Source organism: Lolium rigidum, chromosome 7 (genome assembly GCF_022539505.1).
Source record: "Lolium rigidum isolate FL_2022 chromosome 7, APGP_CSIRO_Lrig_0.1, whole genome shotgun sequence".
NCBI lineage: Eukaryota > Viridiplantae > Streptophyta > Magnoliopsida > Poales > Poaceae > Lolium > Lolium rigidum.
In genome coordinates this window covers 236767791-236788222 of record NC_061514.1, presented here as the reverse complement: position 1 = coordinate 236788222, position 20432 = coordinate 236767791, and the positions used below count along the sequence as shown (strand labels likewise).

At 43.9% G+C, this 20432-nt stretch overlaps 2 protein-coding genes across 4 annotated transcripts; one reads left to right on the top strand and one right to left on the bottom strand.

Moving 5' to 3' along the window:
* The first annotated feature begins 6890 nt into the window (after window positions 1–6890).
* On the top strand, window positions 6891–8652 carry LOC124672561 (F-box/LRR-repeat protein At3g26922-like). Its single transcript, XM_047208771.1, has 3 exons — window positions 6891–7769; window positions 7894–8031; window positions 8140–8652. The coding sequence occupies exons 1-3, from the start codon at window positions 6891–6893 to the stop codon at window positions 8494–8496; spliced, it is 1374 nt and encodes a 457-aa protein (XP_047064727.1). The 3' UTR covers window positions 8497–8652.
* Window positions 8653–12816: 4164 nt separating this feature from the next.
* Window positions 12817–16390, bottom strand: LOC124674344. Of its 3 annotated transcripts, XR_006992984.1 has the most exons (8): window positions 16178–16390; window positions 15953–16092; window positions 15586–15821; window positions 15414–15485; window positions 14885–14973; window positions 14154–14234; window positions 13427–14021; window positions 12817–13340 (listed from the first exon to the last, which is right to left on the bottom strand). XR_006992984.1 is itself a non-coding variant. In XM_047210380.1 (7 exons), the coding sequence occupies exons 2-7, from the start codon at window positions 15974–15976 to the stop codon at window positions 13600–13602; spliced, it is 924 nt and encodes a 307-aa protein (XP_047066336.1). In that variant the 5' UTR covers window positions 15977–16092; window positions 16178–16390; the 3' UTR covers window positions 12817–13599. The 3 variants fall into 3 exon arrangements, 2 of the variants coding, with proteins under 2 accessions (XP_047066336.1, XP_047066337.1); XM_047210380.1 differs by having other exon boundaries at window positions 12817–14021; XM_047210381.1 differs by having other exon boundaries at window positions 12817–14021; window positions 14154–14231; window positions 16178–16388.
* Between the last annotated feature and the right edge of the window lie 4042 nt (window positions 16391–20432).

Genomic DNA, 20432 nt, shown 5'->3' with positions numbered 1-20432 from the left:
CTTACTCAAGAGGTCATCCAATCCCATCTTGTTCTTGGCGGTGGTGAACTTTGCAAGTTCCTTTGTTAACCTAACATTTTCCTCAAGAATAGATGCTTGCTCACAAGAAGATTCATTAGGATGATAGTCGAGACCATATTTGGTCACCAAGGATTCAAGATATGCATTGGTCTCAACATGCAAAGAGAGTTCCTCTTGTAAACGAACATGTTCCTCAACAAGCTTAGCATGCTCACTAGTAAAAGAAGTGGAGGAACTAGCAAGATTTTCAACAACAATGGGATCCTTCATTGATCCAAGAGCCTTTATGTAGGTTTCTTGGAGTAGGTCATGGTTCTCTCCAAGTTTCTTGAGCTCATCCTTAACAAGCTTGTTAGCTCTTTCAAGGTGGTCAAGATCCCTAGTGAGAGAAGCATGAGCAACTTCAAGCTCCTACTTTGAGGCATTGAGCTCTTGAGTCAATGATTGAGCCCTATCAATAGTTTCTAGGTCCTTAACTTTATCAAGTTCATAAGTTTCAATTTGTTGCTTAAGGCCTTGAGATATGCACCTTTCGGTTTTTAGCTCTTGTCTTAGGAGATTGAATCTCCGTTCTTTTTCATCCAATTGATATTCTAATTCCTCAATGGACTCATCCTTTTCTTTGAGAGAGTCCATCAAGAAATCAAACTTGACAAGAGCTTCACCACGAAGGGTGCATCTAACATTGTAAAGTTCCTTAAGCACAATTAATTCTTCTTGATTTTCATTCTCATCATCAAGGACACTAGATAGAGAAGGTGGAGGTTCCATTACCTTGGTTTCTCTTGCCATTAGACAAGAGCCAACGATTGTAGAAGAGAGAGAGAGTCATCGGAGTCATCATCTTGAGTTGTTCTTGCCATGAAGGAAGAACCAACATCATTCTCCGTGGAGTAATCCTTGGAGTAGTCATATGTGAAGAGTGACCCGGGCTTAGAGAAAGCCAAACCGGCCACTCCGGCCTCCTTCTCCTCATCTTCCTCTTCTTCATCGGACAAGTACTCGGCTCCAACAAAAGCTCTTCCCTTGTTCTTCTTGTATCGATCATTGATTGGGTTTGGCTTCAACCTTGGCTTGACCCCTTTGATGAACTTTGGCTTGTCTACCCTTTTCTCATAAGGGCACTCATTTGCAAAGTGGCTATCTTCATCACAGTTGTAGCAAGTTCTCTTCTTCTTGTCATTGAAGAGCATTGGAAGCTTTCCCTTGTACTTCTTGGCAAAGAAGGCAAAGTCGGTAACAATGTCACTAGTTGAGGTCATCTCTTTATCTTCTTCAATTTCATAGTCTTCTTATCTTCCATGGTCAGCTCTAGATTTGAGAGCAAGGTTGTGTGAAGCTTCATGGTTGTGTGAGGCTTCATCAACACGGTTCATTGCCATGAGCCTTTTTCCCGCCTTGGCCATGTTTTCATTGGCGGCCACATAGGAGACTAGATCATCGGAGTTCAGATCCGCACTCTTGGTCATGATTTGCAAGTTGAGTGCAAGATTGGTGTCTTGTTGCTTGACAGCAATCATAGCAATGACCTTGGACTTTATGAATGCTTCATTCATCTCGAAGCCGTCATTGTACTTCTCAACACCAAGTCCCTTGACCCTTACTCTAAGAGCACCAAGCCTTGCATAGGCATCGGCCACGGATTCTCCTTCTCGAATCATGAACTGGTGGGCCTCTTGCTTTGCGGTCTCATAAAGAGCTGATTGGATCAAATCGGTTCCCTCTTGGAGTACTACGATTCGATCCCACAACTCTTTAGCGGAGTCAATGTCATTGACTTGATCAAGGAGCTTGCGGTTGATGCCACTTCTTATCTTGTCACGTGCGGAGGCATTGAGTTGACGGTTGTAGAATTCGGTGGAGGTCAACCGAATGGGATCATGTGGCTCCCGATATCCATGAACAATGATCTCCCATAGCTCCACACTGCAGCTGCGAATATGAGATACCATAGCAAATTTCCAAAAAGGAAAGTGAGTTCCATCAAAATGGGGAACATTCCCACTATGGTTTATATGAGGCATGGGTGAAGTGTTTTGGGGATAGTCATGGTTAACTTCATGGAAATTCCCTAGAGAGGCCGAAGCCGCACTAGGAGGTCCACTAGTCAAGTTCTTAAGCATGGCAGACATCTCTGCCATTTGGCTTTGTAGATCATCCTCCTTTTTCTTCTTCTCGGCATCATATGCCAAGAATCTAGATTTCATCTCTTTAACCGAAAGGTTAGAGTCTTCATCTAGATCCTCGAAGATTTTATCCATCTCACTCTTAAGGCGGTGAAGCCCTTAATAAGAGTCAAGGCTCTGATACCAATTGAAAGTATAGAGATGGTAAACCTAGAGAGGGGGGTGAATAGGTTTCTACAGATTTTAATTCTTTCTTTGCAATATTAGGCTTTGCGGAATATAAAGGTGAGCCTAATGCAAACTAAGTGAAACAACCTATATGAGGATACAACTAACTCGAGCACGAAGGCTCTCACAGGCAGTTAAATCACAAGTAAGGAGTTCGGTTAGAGATAACCGATAGCACGCGGAGACGAGGATGTATTCCCGTGTTCCCTTCCTTTGCAAGAAGGTACGTCATGTTTGGAGGGTGGAGGTCCCACGAAGGATTCCCCACGCCACGAAGGCTCACCCTATTCTCCGGAGCCTATCCCACGAAGGAATAGCTCACTCACTTGTGGTAGACTTTGAGGTAGCCTCCAAACCTTCACAATCTTGCCCGGAGCAAATCCACAGTCCGGATGCTTCCGGACCACTATTGCCCACCTAGGGTTTCCAGGAACCCTAGAGAGCAAACTTCTTGATGAATACAAGGGGGAATGAGATTTGGCTTGGTAGAACAGTAGATCGGGTTCTCCTCTATCGTTTCCCCGGAGGGATTTGAGTTTGAGTGGAGGAGGAGGGAGATCTGAGGCTTTTGGTGTTTCTAGTAATGGAGTATGTGAGAGAGAGCTCAAGAACAACTTGTAGTGTAATGCCTAACTGTTCAGAGGTAGGAGAAGGGCTATTTATAGCGTTCTTCGAAATATGGCCGTTGGTCACTTGCCACATCAGCTTTTCTCCCGACAGTCCCGGTCAACCGGACCACAGACCGGAGTGACCGGTCCAGAGGCCGGTCGGACCGGATCAGGGACCGGACCAGCCGGTCCAAACCGGTCGGCAGGCCGGACCCCGACCGGGGTCACTTTGTGTCGTCCAGGAGGTCATCCGGTTGGCGCCCGGTTGGCGCCCGGTTGACCGGTCGGCACGCCGGGCCCGCCGGTTGGGAGGCCGGCTGACCGGAGCTAGTCCGGCGCATGGTTGGCGCCCGGTTGGCGACCGGCTGACCGGTCGGCACACCGGCCTGGCCGGTTGGTAGGCCGGCTGACCGGGCGGCAGGCCGGATTCCTGCTGTAGACCCCTTTTTGATTGTTGTTGAAATGGGGGGTCTCCTTTAGCCTTCTTGTTCCTTTGATACAACATTTATACCTCTTTGCCTAATACCGGAGATTATCCTTATAAACATGTATTAGGCCAAATACTCTAGCACAGTGTCATTGTTATCAAAATAATGGATAAGGGTAAAATACCCTTACAATGATATATCACTTAATTAAGGGAGGAGCTCGACACGTAGATGGTGTCCGCTTCCGCGATATCCTGCAGCGCAAGATGTGTTCTCCTTTAGACACCGCCATGTATTTCTAACCGATGCCCCACGCTGCCCCCCTTCATTAAGCATTTTTTTGTTAATCTCACATGATCCATTCATCTTATGACAAGTCCTCAAAGCCTATAGCACCCTCGATCTGAATGCCAATATATTTTTATTGCACCATGTGAGCGATCTCTCTCACTTGGGGTTCTATGTATCATCGATTCATTAGGTATAAAAAGATGGCTCGACTGATTTAGAAACACGTTAATTTCTTAGTAGTATGCAATGTATGGATCAACCAGTGACTGGTCTCCATGTAACTGTTAGCGTACTTTGCTTTTCAGTTAATTTTCCAACTTTCATTGTTGTCGTGAAGTTATTTTATGTTTTTCACCTTTAATCGCCCAAGTCAATTAGGAGGATTCCAATGTGGCGAGGATCATGACTCATGACTGCAGACTTATATTATGCTACTGTTAAATTTCTTAGATTTTCCACATGTATTTTTTTTCTTTTTTTGGATTGCTAAAAAGTATTTTATTTTAATGCTTGATTTGTGCTACCCCCCCCCCCCCTGTGTGTGCCGCATCCGGCGCAACCATGGAATGTTTCTATCTGTATCTTGACGCTGCCCACAATTCACAAGCTAAGTTTTTTTTTGTAAGTCTTTCAACTTATTAAGTGAAGCAACTTTGATTGATTATGATAAGATGCTCGATGGTAATTTTTCTTTTGTTCACTTGACCAAGAAAATAAATTCATCTGGCAAAATCATTCCATTTAATTTATGCGGAGGTACTTATATATGTTTGATTCTTGAACGACATAGGAACAATGAGGAAAATGCACACAGCTATTATGCTCTAGCTAATTGTAGCGTTAAAGGAATTATACTGATATATATAGACTGAATCTAAATGCTGGATCGAGTGGCTATCTAGGGGGTGGTATAGCCACCCGGCAGAACATTAGGCTAATGGTTAATGGTATTACATAAATTCAAATTAACACAATTGTCTTTACTTCATTTATCATCATGCGATGCTCCAAAAGAGGAAAGAGGAGAAAATAGAGCCTCATTTAGGCTTGTGACATACTCATGTAGCAGCGACTGACACATTGTCGAATTGGGGTGACTACACAACGACAAAAGATGTGAAACCAAGAGGCTCCCATCAGTTGCGGCCTCCAAGTCACATGTATTTCACATGCACACAATTGTTGGGTTAATACTTTCTATATAGATGATGTTGAATTATAGTTTTTATTGAATTTCAATCAAACAATAATCTTCTTGTTTTAAAAATAGTATGTGGTTATACATAGGAATTTTAAAGTTTATTATATTTGCATGTACGAATGTTTTAAGAGAGAGCCGTGGCAGCACATGGACATTCAACTAGTTCTTAGTAATAATTGTGTGGACATAATGAAAAGCAACAAAACACAGCAGTGTATCTATTATTAGTAATATATCTCGTAAGACCAAGTATCTATTATTACTGGGAATACAAAATGAGTGGACAGAATTAAAAAATAGGATAAAATAGACATAAATTACCAGATTTAATGTTATAAGTGGCCAGAAACTATCTATGTTAAAAACGCTAATAATATTTAATGATGAGTATTTCTTCTGAAAACAAAACTACAAAATAAAACAAGGGAAATCACAATGAATAGAGTAGATATGTTATTAAATTCAAAATGATTTTGTTGTTCAAAAAAGATAGATATAAGAAACTGGTACAAGTTTCATACACACTTGGCTTGCAAAACTAATACAAGTACATGGTTGACAAACATTTGATCTGCATTGTTCATGTTTGTCCATGCGCAACCTATATGAAAAATGACTTGAAACCACAATACCACCTAGAGAAGAAAAAATATTAGAACCGCCTTCTTTATTCAACCTTCAGAAATTACAGGGATGTTCACACCCTTATGTGGATATAAAAACCAGACTAAACGACCGCACTCACCGTAAAACGCAAACCTCGTTAGATGATGAGCATCCTGGTTTGCTGATCTGCGTTCAAACACAACCGAGAAGTCCTGGAAATCGCTTCTCCTCGACATCATCTCCTGAATAAACGGGAGTGCCTTTAGTTCCTTCATGATAATTTTTAACGACCGATAAATAGTCACTTGCTATTTGCACCCTTGGTGCAGCAATGTCTGCCGCCAGCGACATCGCCTCCCGACACGCCAAAGCTTCCAAAGTCTATGGATCACTTTGTCCATGGAAGATGACCGCCGAAGCTCCCCGGTAAACACCAGTGCTATCTCTAGCGACAGCAGCAACATCACCCTTGTTCATATTTTTAGCAACATCCGCGTCAACATTGATCTTGAACACTCAGATCGGTAGCGCAGTCCACCTGGGCTGGTTTGCTGAACGAGGTCTCTCGTTGTTCACTTTTTTTCTTTATCTATTCCGCACTCCCCAAGTTTGCCACAAAATTCTGAATGAAAGCATAAGTAGGCAGGGGGGTTTGGTAGATCCACTCGTGGATCACCTTTCTCTTCACGTACCATATTGCCCACAACGAGACAAAACATGTAACCTGATCCTTTGCTGACAAAGTATCGATGATATTAAAGATGAAATCGCAAGCGTGATCTTGCATCAACAAGTGAATGTTTCCATGGTGGCATCTGTTATTATCACTCATATTCCTGTGAATACCAACATCGGCAGCTGGTAGAACATTTTTTATTTTAGATGGTACTTGGGTTTTACACAAGGATGACCAATGTTTTTGCCGCCCCTGGCCATCTGACACTGCCGCCGTCCCTTCCAACTAAGCTTCCTTTCTACTATCTCTCGTCTCGATCAACATCCGATGTGCAGACCGTACCGTGAAAAATCCTCGTTTCTCAATCCTCTTGTTGCATCGTACTCAGTCTAGGAGGAATGTCTGGGATTATATGAGCACCAATGGGTGATAAGATGGATGCTACAGATGAAAGTTGGCCCAGCCCAAATGTACCACTGGATGGGCCAGCCACCAGCCTAACCAGTCCGAAACTAACAAGGAACGACCTCCTTGCTCCGCATTCCATTTCCTCCACGCGCCCATTTCCCCACGCCGCCGCCGACGCCGACTCCGCACCGTCGCCGCCGGGCGCCGGCGGCGGCCATGGAGATTGAGCCGGGCGGTCCTAGTTTTAAGAGGGTGAAGTTAGCGGCTGTCGATTGCCGCGAAGATTCGCAGGCGCCGATGCCGGCGACTGAAGCTGCTGCTCCCGACCCTACAGCGACGGCCCAACCGCCGCCCGTCGACCGCATCAGCAACCTCCCCGACCCCATCCTCGGCGAGATCGTCTCCCTCCTCCGCACCAAGCAAGGCGCTCGCACCCAGGTCCTCTCGACCCGGTGGCGCCACATCTGGCGCTCCGCCCCGCTCAACCTCGACTGCCGCCGCCTCCCCGACGACGACGACAAGCTCGGCCGCTTCGTGTCGCGCGTCATCTCCACCCACCCGGGGCCCGGCCGCCGCTTCCGTGTCCCCGCGTATTGCCTCCAGGACCGGGCCGCTAAGGTGGACGCCTGGCTGCGCTCCCCCGCCCTCGACGGGCTGCAGGAGCTCGACTTCTGCCACGTCTACAACTACCGGCCACGGACAGTGCTTCCGTTGGCGCCGCCGCCGGCCTCCGCGTTCCGGTTCTCGCCGACTCTCCGTGCTGTCACCATCGGAAGATGTCTTCTCCCGGACAGCGCCGTCCAGGGGCTTCACCTCCCTCAGCTTAAGCAACTTGGGCTTGAAAGGGTCAGCATCTCCGAGGCCATGCTCAGTAACCTGATTGCTAGGTGCCCCGCACTGGAGTGCCTACTGATTTACTACATCCTTGGTCTCCGATGCGCCCGGATCGACTCCAGTAGCCTTATAAGCATCGGCGTGCGTCTACGCCGTGGTTCCGGTCATGATGCAGATGAGCACCAGTTCAGGGAACTCGTCATCAAGAATGCACCTTGCCTTGAGAGGTTGCTTCGTGTCGATATACTGGATGACCTGCATGTAACCGTAGTCGCCGCACCCAAGCTGGCGACCTTAGGTTCCCTTAATGGCGAGATGTACCTCAATTCCACAGTTATTCAGGTAGGTGTCAGCTATGTACATCTTTGCCTTCACCTGGCTCCTAAGCTGTATTTCTATGTGCAAAGATATTACATGTAATCTGCACTTCTGTATGGCCTAATGTTGTGTTTCATTCTTGAAAAAGCGATTGCCCAATGATAGCCCGACGACGGTGGTGGGTGCTGTCAAAGTCTTGGCTGTCGATATCTTTTGCCTGGATATAAAAACGACGATTGAAGTGCTAAGATGCTTTCCCTGCTTGGAGAAGTTGTATATTCAGCAGGTGATGATTCTATATTGGTAACTCATGATGTTCAGCTGCTGCTCTTCTGATCCGCTACTGTTTTTTTTTTGAGTGGTTGATATTTTTCATTGAATCTGTTCTTTTCAGTCAATAAGTGGGGATCTAAATTTGTGGAAGCGTAAACACCAGAGTGTTATCAAATGTCTTGACCTTCGTCTGAAGACGGTAATTATGAGATCTTATCGGGGTATCAAGGCGCAAATTAACTTCGCCACATTCTTCATACTGAACGCGAAAGTGCTAGAGTTAATGACATTTGAAGTTGATGCCGAACATTACACCCGGGGATTTTTAGCAGGACAGCGCAAGGAGCTTCTGTTGGAGAAAAGAGCTTCAAGAGGTGCTCGGTTTCGTTTTCAAACTGGTAGACTTCTTCGTTGCTACTCTGAAATCAATAATGTTCGTGATTTGGACTTAAGTGATCCATTCCTATGTAAGCGTTGAACTCTGGTTAGCTCTTTGTTGAGTAGTTTTTCTTGCCTATCTGACTACCTCTGTTTGTCTTTTGTCCAACATGGTTAGTTCTCATGTTTGTAACTCTCTTCTGTAAGACTCCGCTGTCCTTGATTTAATCACTATACTAGTACAGCCTTAGCCTTTGATTTGTGTCTGAATTCTATAACAAGTACTCCCTCTCTCACAGTTTATAAGGCACGCGCGTACCCCTAGATCGCAAATTTAATCAAGTTAGCATTAGTTATATGTTATAAAAATTATATCATTAGAAAGTTCAGATGTTCTATTTTCTAATGATATAATTTTTATATTATATAATTTAAATTATATAGGTTAAATTGGTGACCTAGGGGTACGCGTGCGCCTAATAAACTGTGAAGGAGGGAGTAACTATGTTATGTTTCTCTTTTCGTTATTTCACACAATCAATATTAAACAGTCAAGGCATGCATGCACTGTTTCACTTGTACAATTTTATTGCGTGTAGTACAAGTTTTGTTATTTGCATTGATTAGTTCAACCGTCATAAAGATTCTAAGTTTCTAACATAATAGCAAGTACTGCTGTCCATGGAAATTTGGACCGTGTATGGCCATGCACAATCTCAATCAATGTTGAGTAACCAGCACTGCGTAGCAGCAGACAGAGGAAATTTTCTGGAGGTACCCATCCTGATATTGGCTGGAACATCACTAGGATTGACTGATTGTTACTACTCCCTCTGATGGAAATATAAAGCTGTTTTGAGATTTGTCTAGTATTTTATTAATTAAAAAGGGAACTGTACAGGCAGTGCTAGAGAAAAGCACTTTTAGAAGAAAGGATCATACAAAACTATAAAAAACTATCTACCCAAACCTTCAGTCCCACATAAGATTTTCTCTTGGCCTTATGAATAAGGAGATGCAGTTCATCCTTTAATTTGCGCCTGGTTCTATAGAGACTGGGAGTCAGTCATTTGAAGATAAAATCATTACGTATTGTCCAAATCGACCAGCAAATAAGAATTATCATTTCCATGAAGAAAGGCTATCGTAGATGTACTTTGATACTCTGTATATAGCTCTGGATATCATTTGGCATAGTCACTTGAGAGAGGTTCTAGGGAGGGCACATGTACTTCCAATATTGTATTGCAAACGGGCAAGTGAAGAATAAATGATCTCTAGTCTCAAGAACTGCTTCATTGCACATGATGCATGTGTAATCAGTCATAAAAAAAATTCTCCCTTTGTAAGAGGGCTCTGGTGTTTAAGCGATTGTGAATTAGCAACCAGAAGAACACTCTATGTTTATTCTGACAACAACTTTTCCATAGCCATTTGATAGGAATAACAGGATCATGCTTTGTCAAAGACCTGTATGCTGAAGAGACATTATAGCCTGTCCCATTTACAGTAACCAGCCAGCTATCCTTTTCCTGAGACAAATGTGTTGTCTGCACCAAATCTAGTAAATCATTATATTCCTCCATAGCTTGTACTGATAAGGGCAAATGAAATAACTCAGCAGTGTTAGAAGTATTGATAACATCCCAGACTGAAAGAGAGACATTCTTGACATATGTGAAAAGGAACTGCCATTTTTGTGCCAAGATCTCTTGCCCCCATTTGTCAGTCCAAAATAAAATGGACCTACCATTTTGTAATGTGCATGAGGCCATGTCCTTGTAAGTATCCAAAGATTTGAGACAGTCTCGCCACCAGAAGGAAATATCTCCGACTCGGAGGGGTGGCAAAATAGATTGATAATAAGTTTCCAAGGCAAGGCTCACCCAGGGAATAGTATCCTTGTTATAGAACTTATGTAAATGCTTCATTAATAGACAGTCATTCTGCACTGATAGTTTCAAGACTCCAAGCCCTCCCTGATCTTTTGGTCTACATACAAGTTCCCAGGAAGCAGTGGTGGTGTTTTACTATCCAAGTCTTTATTCCTCCATAAACAATGACTCCTATACTTATCACACTCATCCAATACCCATTGGTATATTTTCAAAGTACTCATGGCAAAAATGGGTACTGCTGAGAGAACCGAGTTGACCAATCTGAGTTTGCTTCCATAGTTCAGATACATGGCACATGATGGCAATCTTCTTTGTATACACATTATAAGAGGCATGAAGTACTCCTTTTTAGGCTTGGTAGTACTTAAGGGAAGCCCCAAGTAGAGCAGTGGGAGATTTCCTAGCTAGCAATTGAGAGTAGATGTGTACTGACTTATCCTCTGGTATATTGATGGGGATAAGATTGGATTTCTCGTAGTTAACTTTTAGTCTAGTGGCAGCCCCAAAAGTATGCAACAACTCTTTCAGATGTACCAATTGTGAGATATCAGCTGGCATGATGACAAGAGTATCATCTGCATATTGTACAATTGGGTAGTCTGAGGAACAGGTGAGAGAAATAGGTCTTTGTAGGTGCCCAGTGATCAAAGCATGATTAACCAAAGTTTGCAAAGTATCAGCAGCAAGCACAAATAGAAGAGGAGAGAGAGGATCTCCCTGCCTGACTCCTCTTTTACATTTAAAAACAGACTTGGGACTCCATTGAGTAGAACTGATGATGTATGATGTAGCTGAGGAAAGAATTTGCATAATCCAAGCACACCATTTATCTCCAAACCCCTTTCTTCTTAGAACCTCAAGAATGAATGTATGATCCAATTTGTCAAAAGCCTTTTCAAAATCAAGCTTAAGCAGGACTGTTTCTTTCTTGGATCTATGACAAAGATGAATATATTCATAGGACCAAGCCAGACAATCTTGAATAGTTCTAGTTTTGATAAATCCATATTGATTTTCATGAATAAGTTGCATGATGACAGTCTGCAGCCTATTAGCCAGGAGCTTTGTGATAAGCTTAAGTGTATAGTTGAGGAGGGAAATTGGCCTAAAATCATGCACAGTAGAAGCATCATCTCTCTTTGGCACAAGTGTTATGAAGCAACTATTAATGCTCTCAAGACATAGAGAACCTTGGTGAAACTGGTTGCATAGATCATAAAAATACTTTTTGACAATATGCCAACATTTCTGCAGAAATTCAGCATTGATACCGGAGACTTGTTGTGAGGGAAATCAGCCACAACATCATCAATTTCCTTTGGGGTAAAAGGTTCTTCTAGGAAATCCAGATTTGGATGCCTTCTTAACAGAGAGGAAATTTCAGTCAAACCAGTAATAGTTTCAGTTTGGCCCAATCTCTGCTTGTAAGATTGAAGTAAAATATCAGCTTTAGCGGAATGTTCAGTGTCACTGTGTCGAGAGAGAAGCTATGTGATTCTTCCTTTTTTGGTTGGAAGCCATGGCATGGAAAAACCTAGAATTTTCATCACCCAGAGTGACCCATTTGATCTTACCTCTCTGCTTCCAATAGGCCAACTGTTGCTTGAGGAGACTAGCTAGATGCATTTTCATAGATTTTCTGAAAATTCTCTCCATAGGATAAAGATCCCTAAAATTCTCAATGGCATCCATCAGAAAAATAAAGCTATTTAAATCTTGGATATCCTGGTTAATGGAGGAGATGGAAATGGACCATTTCTTCAGTTCTTTTCTAAGGATTTTAAATTAGCAGTAATCCTTTTTGCTCCATCAGCATAATGAATGGACTGGTTCCAAGTGCTGTCAACAGTAGCCAGGAAATTTGGGTGTTGCAACCATATGTTCTCAAATCTGAAGATCACTGACTTTGGGATTGATGTATTGATGGAAATAACACAGGGTATATGATCTGAGGTAGTCATAGCAAGAGGCAGGGCCATGGTGTTTGGGAAAGTGGTAGACCATGCAACTGAAGTAAAAAACCAGTCCAACCTTTGTAGAAGAGGGGAATCCTGCATATTACTCCAGGTATACTTTCTTCCCTTGAGAGGGATGTTCACCCAACATTTCATTGACACCTCCATCTCTGTTTCTGTCTTGTGGTGATCTAATCAAATTAAAATCCCCCGCAAGCAACCAATTCTCCTCATCAGGAATAGCAATATTATTGAGCCAGTGCAGGAAGTCCAACTGTTGACTATCTTGGCAAGGTGCATAAATGTTTGTCAGGGTCCAAAATAAATCTGATTTGGTGGATTGTAATTCAACAGAAAGTGCATAATTATTATGGAACACACATCGGCCTTTGAAAACAGAACTATCCCAGATTGTAATGATACCACCAGATCTCCCAACTGAGGGGACAAAAGCATGATACTACTATATGATACTACACCTTAGACTGGCTATATGCATGATACTACTATATGATACTATGCACGACTCGCCTTATCCAACGAAAAGATCATAGTTATAGCCTTAGCTGACGAAAAGATCACAGTTAGATCAAGGCACACGAGACAAACTCGAGGTTGATTCTGGATGACCATATTACAGACCGAAGAGTTAAAAACACCCTATTTCTAAGCACTACCGAGGAGCAACACTACCGAGGAGCAGCACCACCTCAATCAGCCTCATCCCGATCCTCAGTACACCAGCATGACGTCCTGCATTTGCATCATCAGCAGTAGTCTATAACTCTATATTGATGCCTATATATGGGCTCTTAATTACATCACCTTCACACCTTATTCCAGAATCTCTACAATACTTGCCCAATAACTCAAGACTATGCATATTCAAACTGCAATTCAGGAGCTTGTGAGCAGAAACTTCGCATAATCTGTTACCAATGGGACAGATAGTGTCAAGCTCTAACCCCTCACAACTAAGATTCATTCGGAGAGGTAGGCTACTATGGGCGAAGCGCCAGAAGAACATGCAAACTTTGTATGGTACTTGCAGGTTCCAGATCTTGGGCTAGACAGAGGACTAGAGGAGAAACCTGTTGCCAGATGAGTTACGGTATTAAGTGTCAATTTGCAGACAACTGCCACTCCAAAGAAGCAGACTGACATCGTGAGCACTTACCGCTAGCTCCATGATACAGCAGGCAGGTTAGCCACAGCCCGTGTATTCTCGGTGTCTCGTTCATCTCCAGCCCTGTTACTTGGGTTTCCTTGCTGCACCATCGGTTATCTCAACACCAGGCAGCCGTAACGCATGTGCAAACATCCTTTTAGCAGCTCCAGCCTGTTCTTTCTTCAGCGTCTCAGCATAACAGTTGATGTTTGACGGCTTTGAGTGGACGGGTTTCGATGCAGATCCCCACCGGGTGACCTTGAGATATATTTCCCAGCATATTTCTCTTCTCTCCTGACTGGTTTAACTGTATACAGCTCATTCATTCTACCTGTCTGAATATTTCGTCCATTTATCAGTTCCTTCTCTTTGTTTTTCACCATGTCAGCATTCTCTTTTGTATCTTCTACTCTTTTACCAAGTGCATGTGCGATCATCCGCTGAGCAACAGCAGGAACATGTCTAGATTTTAGCCCTGATGAATCCTTCTTTTCCTTGGCATCATTCGTAGAGAAGATTCGCTCACGGGCAGCTCGATAAGCAGCTTGCCTCTCCTTGAGTGGCACTGCTGAAAGTAGCACTGACTGCTGCAAAGGTTTGGCATCTGAAACAAGCAGGTTATCCGATTACTTATTTGTTTTCCAAACCTACAAGCTTAAACCTTGTGGAGATCCGAGCTGATTACAGTTTGAAAATACAGCAACACAAGAAGCTCAGGGGAAAGATGGTCATTTACCTGTATCAGTATTCAGATGTAGGCTTTCAACAGAAATGGAGTCTTGAACATCTTCCGTCTCATAAGTTCTCTGGACATCTGCTAAAAGCCAATGTTAATTAGCAACTAGAAGTTTGTTTTCTTTAACAAACATGCAGGAGCTATGTGCCTAATTATTTATACAAGAAATGTAATGGCTGGTTGCCAGCAAAAGGGCCGGCCAAAGAGTAGCTAAATGCAGGTTACTAGCTAAACTGTACATGAGCTAAAAAAATGACAACTAGAACAGCTAGAATCTTTGCATAGCTACTCCTAGTGTTGAATATCTTGACGAATTTTGGAAGCAGTGATACCAATCTTGTAGAACAAATGAATGCATGAGATGAGAGACCATATTTATACATTTACAGAAATAACGTTTGCCAATAATATTTATAGGGTTTCTGAAGATAACTCTAAGTACATCCCGGATATTGATGAATATCAGACTTTGCAAAGAGAAACAACAAAAAGTTGTGAATCAAGCTTGCCAAGAATTTCAAGCGTGCACATGTGCTGCTGCTTGTTATGTTTCACCTGGAGCCAGAATTCACGATTTCTCTGACCAGTGTTGCTTATTAGACATGGCAAATGAAGTAAATCTGACCATAGCTAAGGAATGGCCACTCTTTACTTCGTGAGCAGAGTTCACTTCTCATGAAGAAGCCTCAACTTATTTGTTCTAAACAAGCATCTGTGAAAGAATGATTCACCTGTCTCGTTTCTAGTTAGCACAACAGAAGCTGAAGGACCATCACAGTCGTCATAGTTCCATAACACATCACTAATAAGGACAGGGGGGCTGCAACAAATAATACAACCAAAATCAAAACAAGGCTACCGTGATAACTGCTAAAATTTAGCCAACTAACAACAAGTAGCAGAGTTTTCGAGTTAAATATACAGTGGGTAAAAAGAAAAAAATGGCAAGAGCAGCAACAAAAGGTGATCCAACCACGAAGCAGGCATCAGATGACATGCAAAGGTCATTAGTTCTTACAAGTTACAATTGGAATATCAAAATCACAAGAAATATGTAATTTCAAAATCCATGGTGTGAGTTAACACAATGTTACACCCTCCTGAAACGTACTAGTAGTATTTTGCTATGATGTATACATGGAGGTTATAACTGAACCGGGCCAAACATGAAAGTTTATTATGGTCTACTATGCAGCAGAAACAAGACATAACAGGATGAAAGAGGATACACAGCAAGAGTGAGCATATGTGGCGACATACATGGCGGTTTCAGGGCAGCGTTGGAGAACTAAATGCCGGTCATCGCCCTCACCCACAGACTCATGAGCGAACCTAGGAGTGACGATAAATTAGCAAAGAATTGGTTACTGCAGCGCCTTAAGTGCGTCAGGTCAGTGAAGCAGTTGGGGATTAATGGAATGGGAAGGAGTACCCATAGATGTCGGCGAGGCGATGCAAGAGAAGGCGATTGTAAGAGCTGGTGGGCTGGAGCTCAATGGTATTCCCAACTGTCCCACGGTGTGTATCAGTTGTGTCGCGGTCGTGTTCGTCGTCGTCGTTGTCATCATGGTAATGGTGCTGCAGGAGAGTGACGAGGGCCTCCTCGGTGGAGAGTACGAGGTGCTTGCTGTACAGGTTGTCCTTGATGAGCGAAGCCAGCTCCTCAATCTGCTCATCCAGAAGCACACACACACACACAAAAAAAACAGGTAGGTAAGCATACTCTATCGCAGTAACAGGAGGTAGAAACGCAGCCAGATTTCTTTGTGCAGATAGTCTAGCAAGGAATTACGAATTACCATGGCGAACTGGGAGGAGTCCATCTCGCCCCTGAAATTCAGCTAAGGTGAATCTCTGCGTAGCGTTGCGCTCAGGGTGAAGAAGATGGCGAAGAATCACACAATAGCATCAAACTGAATGACGGATGGCAGGGGCGGATCTAGATGGGGTGAACCCGGAGAATTTTGGAGGTCAGTGGGGTTTAACAAACCATAAACAGTGGATGAAAACAAGCTTGCTCATACCTGAAAACCTAAGATTGCAGACGGGGCGGGGCGCGGAGACAGCAGCAGGGCACGCGACGAGGAACAACGGGAGCGGGCGATGGCCGCAAAGCGCGTGAGATTGAGGCGGGGGTGTACAGTGTACCGTGTACGGGATTGATGCGTCGGTGGTTGCAAAGGCATGCGGCGGTTCGTCAGGCTGGAGTCAGATTCAGAGTCAGGGGAGGAAGAGGAAAGAAAGGTCCGGCAAAGACTAGAGTTACATACCACCTCCATCTCAAACCTTATATTTTTTTGAAAAAGTCAAAGCAAATAAAGTTTAACCAAATTTTTAGAATAATCTATCAACAAATATTTGAAAATAACACATGAAAATATATTTTATTATCTATCTATTAAAATTAATTTTCTATTTTCTATTTTAATAATTTTTGATAAAAATTTGGTCAAACTTGATATAGTTTGACTTTCTGAAAAAATATAGACCTTAAACCTTGGAATGGAGGTAGTATAAACAAACGTATTTCTAACCGTTAAAAAATTCTCTTTGGTTTGCATTTTTTTTTGACAATCAATACCACATATATTCATAGCAACAAATAATACATGGTAGAGATACATGAACAGACTTCAACGATTACAAAATAAAGTCTAAAAGATAGTAACAAATCTTCGAGGTCTTCAATTTATTTCTTCTTCCAGAACACAATCTTGTACTCTTCTGAAGGCAGCCAAAAATATATAACGAACCATAGACCTGTAGATACCGATGAAAGTTCTCCCATAATTTTTTGAGCCGCAATGCCAAGGCTGCGTGCACGCACGGAACCATTAAAGCAGTCATACAACATCGGCAAGAGTACCAACACCAGTATGTCAGGGAATAATAACCGACTAGCTTTGTCGTCGTCGATGGAGAGCCGAGAGTACGAATCACCATTGTCGAGGACGTAGCAGCCGGGACAAAAACTGCGAGGATAATCCTCCTCGCGGCAACAACGACAAAAGATCCAAAATTGATCTGGCGAAGCAAGATCCGAAGGCCCATACCTAGAAAATTGTGATTGTTCAACACCACCATTGACGCCGGGAAGAAGATCTCGTCGCCGAACGAAAGGTCGAAGATCACTTATTGCAGACGATGTCATCTCCATTGAGGGGAAACCAACAAGAAGACGGGTACCAAAATCGTAACATAATCTAATGAAAACAATACTTTTATTCGAAACTCCACGCATAGATCGGGTTCCCCACTCCTCCCGACGCCGGCGAATCCGACCGAAGGAGGGGGAACCAATCTATGGAGGAGGATGAACTGGAGGCGGCTAGGGTTGAGGCGGTGGCTGAGAGGAGATCGGACGAGATGGGGATTGATGATAAAACACTTCATCTTTGGTTTTGCATTTGACTCATGTAAAACTTGAACTATTACACATTTACTAGTATGTGCTTTAATACCACCCAGTGATTCTATTTACTCCGTCCGATCCGGTATTCACGTCTTATTATAAACTGCAGCGTGATCAAGGTGGAAAATTAGTGGCTCTTCCTTACTTACTCTGATTGGCCGTTTTTATTTCCATCTAAGCCTGCTATTAAAGAGGGCATGCGATCCGTCAATTTAGCCCACCCGCAAATTTTTAGTCTGCATGCGCGCCGGTAGAGAGAAGTAAGCTCGTGACAGAATTCTTGGACATGCAGTTTCCAAATTCTTCCGAGTTTCCTACTCCCTCCAAAATTTTCTCTGCCACGCCCAATTTCTTCTCCGCTGATCTCTCAAAAATTCTAAACTGGCGCGCGCAATTAGCGTTTGATTTTAACCAGCCGCGCCCAACTCCTTCCATAAGTAGTCCATCGATCGGAACAGCCGATTCTAGTTCATCTCATCTCTCTCACTTTCCAACAATGGTGTCAGGCCAAATTAGTTCCACGCGGCGGCCTCCGCAACTAGGTTTAGTTGGGCTACGGGCAGCAACCTTCACGCCGCCACTCGGACAGAGGAACCTGCAGTCTATCGTTCCCCTGGACAACCCAGTGCGCCACGTTGGGCTAATGCGGCCGCACGGTTCCTCCCTCATCGGCGGGATCAACAACATCTTCTCCGGTGGCAGGAGTAGCGGCATGGGTGGCAATATGTGTATGTGCTAGATCGATTGACGTTTCCTATCTTGTTCCTTGTTTAGATGATTGTGGACTTTTGTAGTTCTAGATGATTTCCGTTCATGCATGTATAGATGATTGTGTACATTTGTTTAGATGACATCGGAAGCTCGCCGTTTGTGCAAGCTGAAAGTAGTGACCAAGGAGTAGCAAAACTGTCATGGGCGCCTTTGGTAGCCTGCATGGATTTCCTGCACCACTGTGCCAGCGAGATGAGCCTCCTTGCGCGTCGGGCCATGGGCCATGAAACGCTAGTGGTTTGGTAGCATGAGCCGGAGAGGGAAGTCAGGCCCCATTGTTCGGATGCATGCACAGACTATTTTCTTCCCTGCTAATGCAGCCTACACGCTGTTTGGTTGCAGATAGGGGCGAGTTGTGGTAACCCCTCCCCTTGGAGTGGTGAGGTTACCCAACAGTGCTAATAACTGAATTACAACACACAACAGATTCAGTTCATCACAAAAGATGCTGGTAATATACAACAACTACTTAGTGGGCGATGCATCACGAGCGAAGAAACTAACTTCGTGATGCATCGCAGGTTCATCATACGAGGGGTTAGTATATACCACCTCGAACAATTTCATTATTATAGACCGGGGATCAGGTTCAATCAAGTCCTAGCTAATGGAGGGATACGATACCACCTCCCAAAATGAGCAGATCATGACCAAGGATACAGAAGCACTAAGCATGAAACTGCTTGCGAAACCAGGTCCTAAGTCAGCTCCTCCTCTCCGGTTGGAACAGCTGCGCACTGCAGACAAACCGGGGTGTAAAGATCGTCTTCATCTGAGCATAGTTCATGATTGGGGTCCCGACGTAAGGGCGATGCCTCGGGTACCGCTGCAATCCACAAGGAACAATTGTTAGTTCGGACGATATTCACATACAGATCTATGAAGGAATTGAATGAGGATTACTACCTGAATGTACTCGTCCGCCGTATCTTCATCAGCAGCATAGAAGCAGCAACCATCTTCGCTCTAGTCTAGAATGCGATCTGTTTTTATCTTCAGTATGACGCTCCACTTGGTCTTCCAGCTGATGTGGTTGTAGAGCTAAAGAGTGGTCACATGTATGCCAGCGAATGCAAGAACATCAGCACCTACCTTCTTCATCTTCTGCTCTTTGAATCCCATGTTGAAACAGACGCCGCTGCGGACGAGCTAAACCAACCGGTTGAGCACAAACTCTGAAAGCTCAGGTTTCCAAACCATGACTGGTTTGCTTGAAATCAGACATTGCTCAGCATTGACAGTAGGAGCAGAAAGATCAGGGGAGCCCAATGGTATGATCGCCTACATGAAAAACACTAGTAGATCAATGAACTACCACTACGACATCCACATCCTTAAGCACTACCACATCAATGAACTACCAGTACCACATCCTTAAGCACTACCACATCAATGAACTTCCTACCATATCAATGAACTACCAGTACCACATCCACATCCTTAAGCACTACCACATCAATGAAGGGCGAGAAAAGTAAGAGCGGCCTGACAGTCAGAGGAGCCACATGCAGCACCGAGGTCGGGGAAGCAGGGGACCCTGGCGAAGATGCAGGCAGCACCAACGTCCCAGTGGTAGAGTCAGATGCAACCTGGACAACCTCCACAACATCGACCGGGGACGAAGGAATGTCCTACAATGAATTCGTTCAGACCACCCATGTATACCCACAAGATCTAGATCTAAGGCTACGGTTTTGTGACGCCCCGGAACCGGTATCCTGAGGATTCCAGCGATCCCGCCGAAATCCGCACGATATCGATTCTGAGACGCCCTCCGACACGACGTGCGCGACGAATCACACACGTGATGCCAGAGGAATTAACACGAGCGGTAACATTACAACAGGATTACAATAGAGCACACAAGATACATATATTACAACGACTCCAACGAGTCAAGATACACATATACAATACAAAGATCCAAATCATACCGAAGAGCAAATACATCCGAGTACGGACAAGATACAAATTGGACTAAGAGTCCTGAAGATAACCAGTGGCGTCCATAACCCTGCCCAGGCCAAGCCGGAAGGGTAACCTTGCTAACGTCGTCATCTTGTACCTGTCGAAGTCGGGCCATCGGTTGCCGACAA

Excerpts from the sequence above, each read along its gene's own strand:
- LOC124672561 (XM_047208771.1), top strand. The coding sequence starts at position 6,891 with ATGCCGGCGACTGAAGCTGCTGCTCCCGACCCTACAGCGACGGCCCAA. Across the intron at positions 7,770-7,893 it reads TCAATTCCACAGTTATTCAG|CGATTGCCCAATGATAGCCC; the intron begins GTAGGTGTCAGC and ends TTCTTGAAAAAG. Across the intron at positions 8,032-8,139 it reads AGAAGTTGTATATTCAGCAG|TCAATAAGTGGGGATCTAAA; the intron begins GTGATGATTCTA and ends TGTTCTTTTCAG.
- LOC124674344 (XM_047210380.1), bottom strand. The coding sequence starts at position 15,976 with ATGGACTCCTCCCAGTTCGCCATG. Across the intron at positions 15,486-15,585 it reads CGCCTCGCCGACATCTATGG|GTTCGCTCATGAGTCTGTGG; the intron begins GTACTCCTTCCC and ends CGTCACTCCTAG. Across the intron at positions 14,974-15,413 it reads CGCTGCCCTGAAACCGCCAT|CCCCCCTGTCCTTATTAGTG; the intron begins GTATGTCGCCAC and ends TATTTGTTGCAG.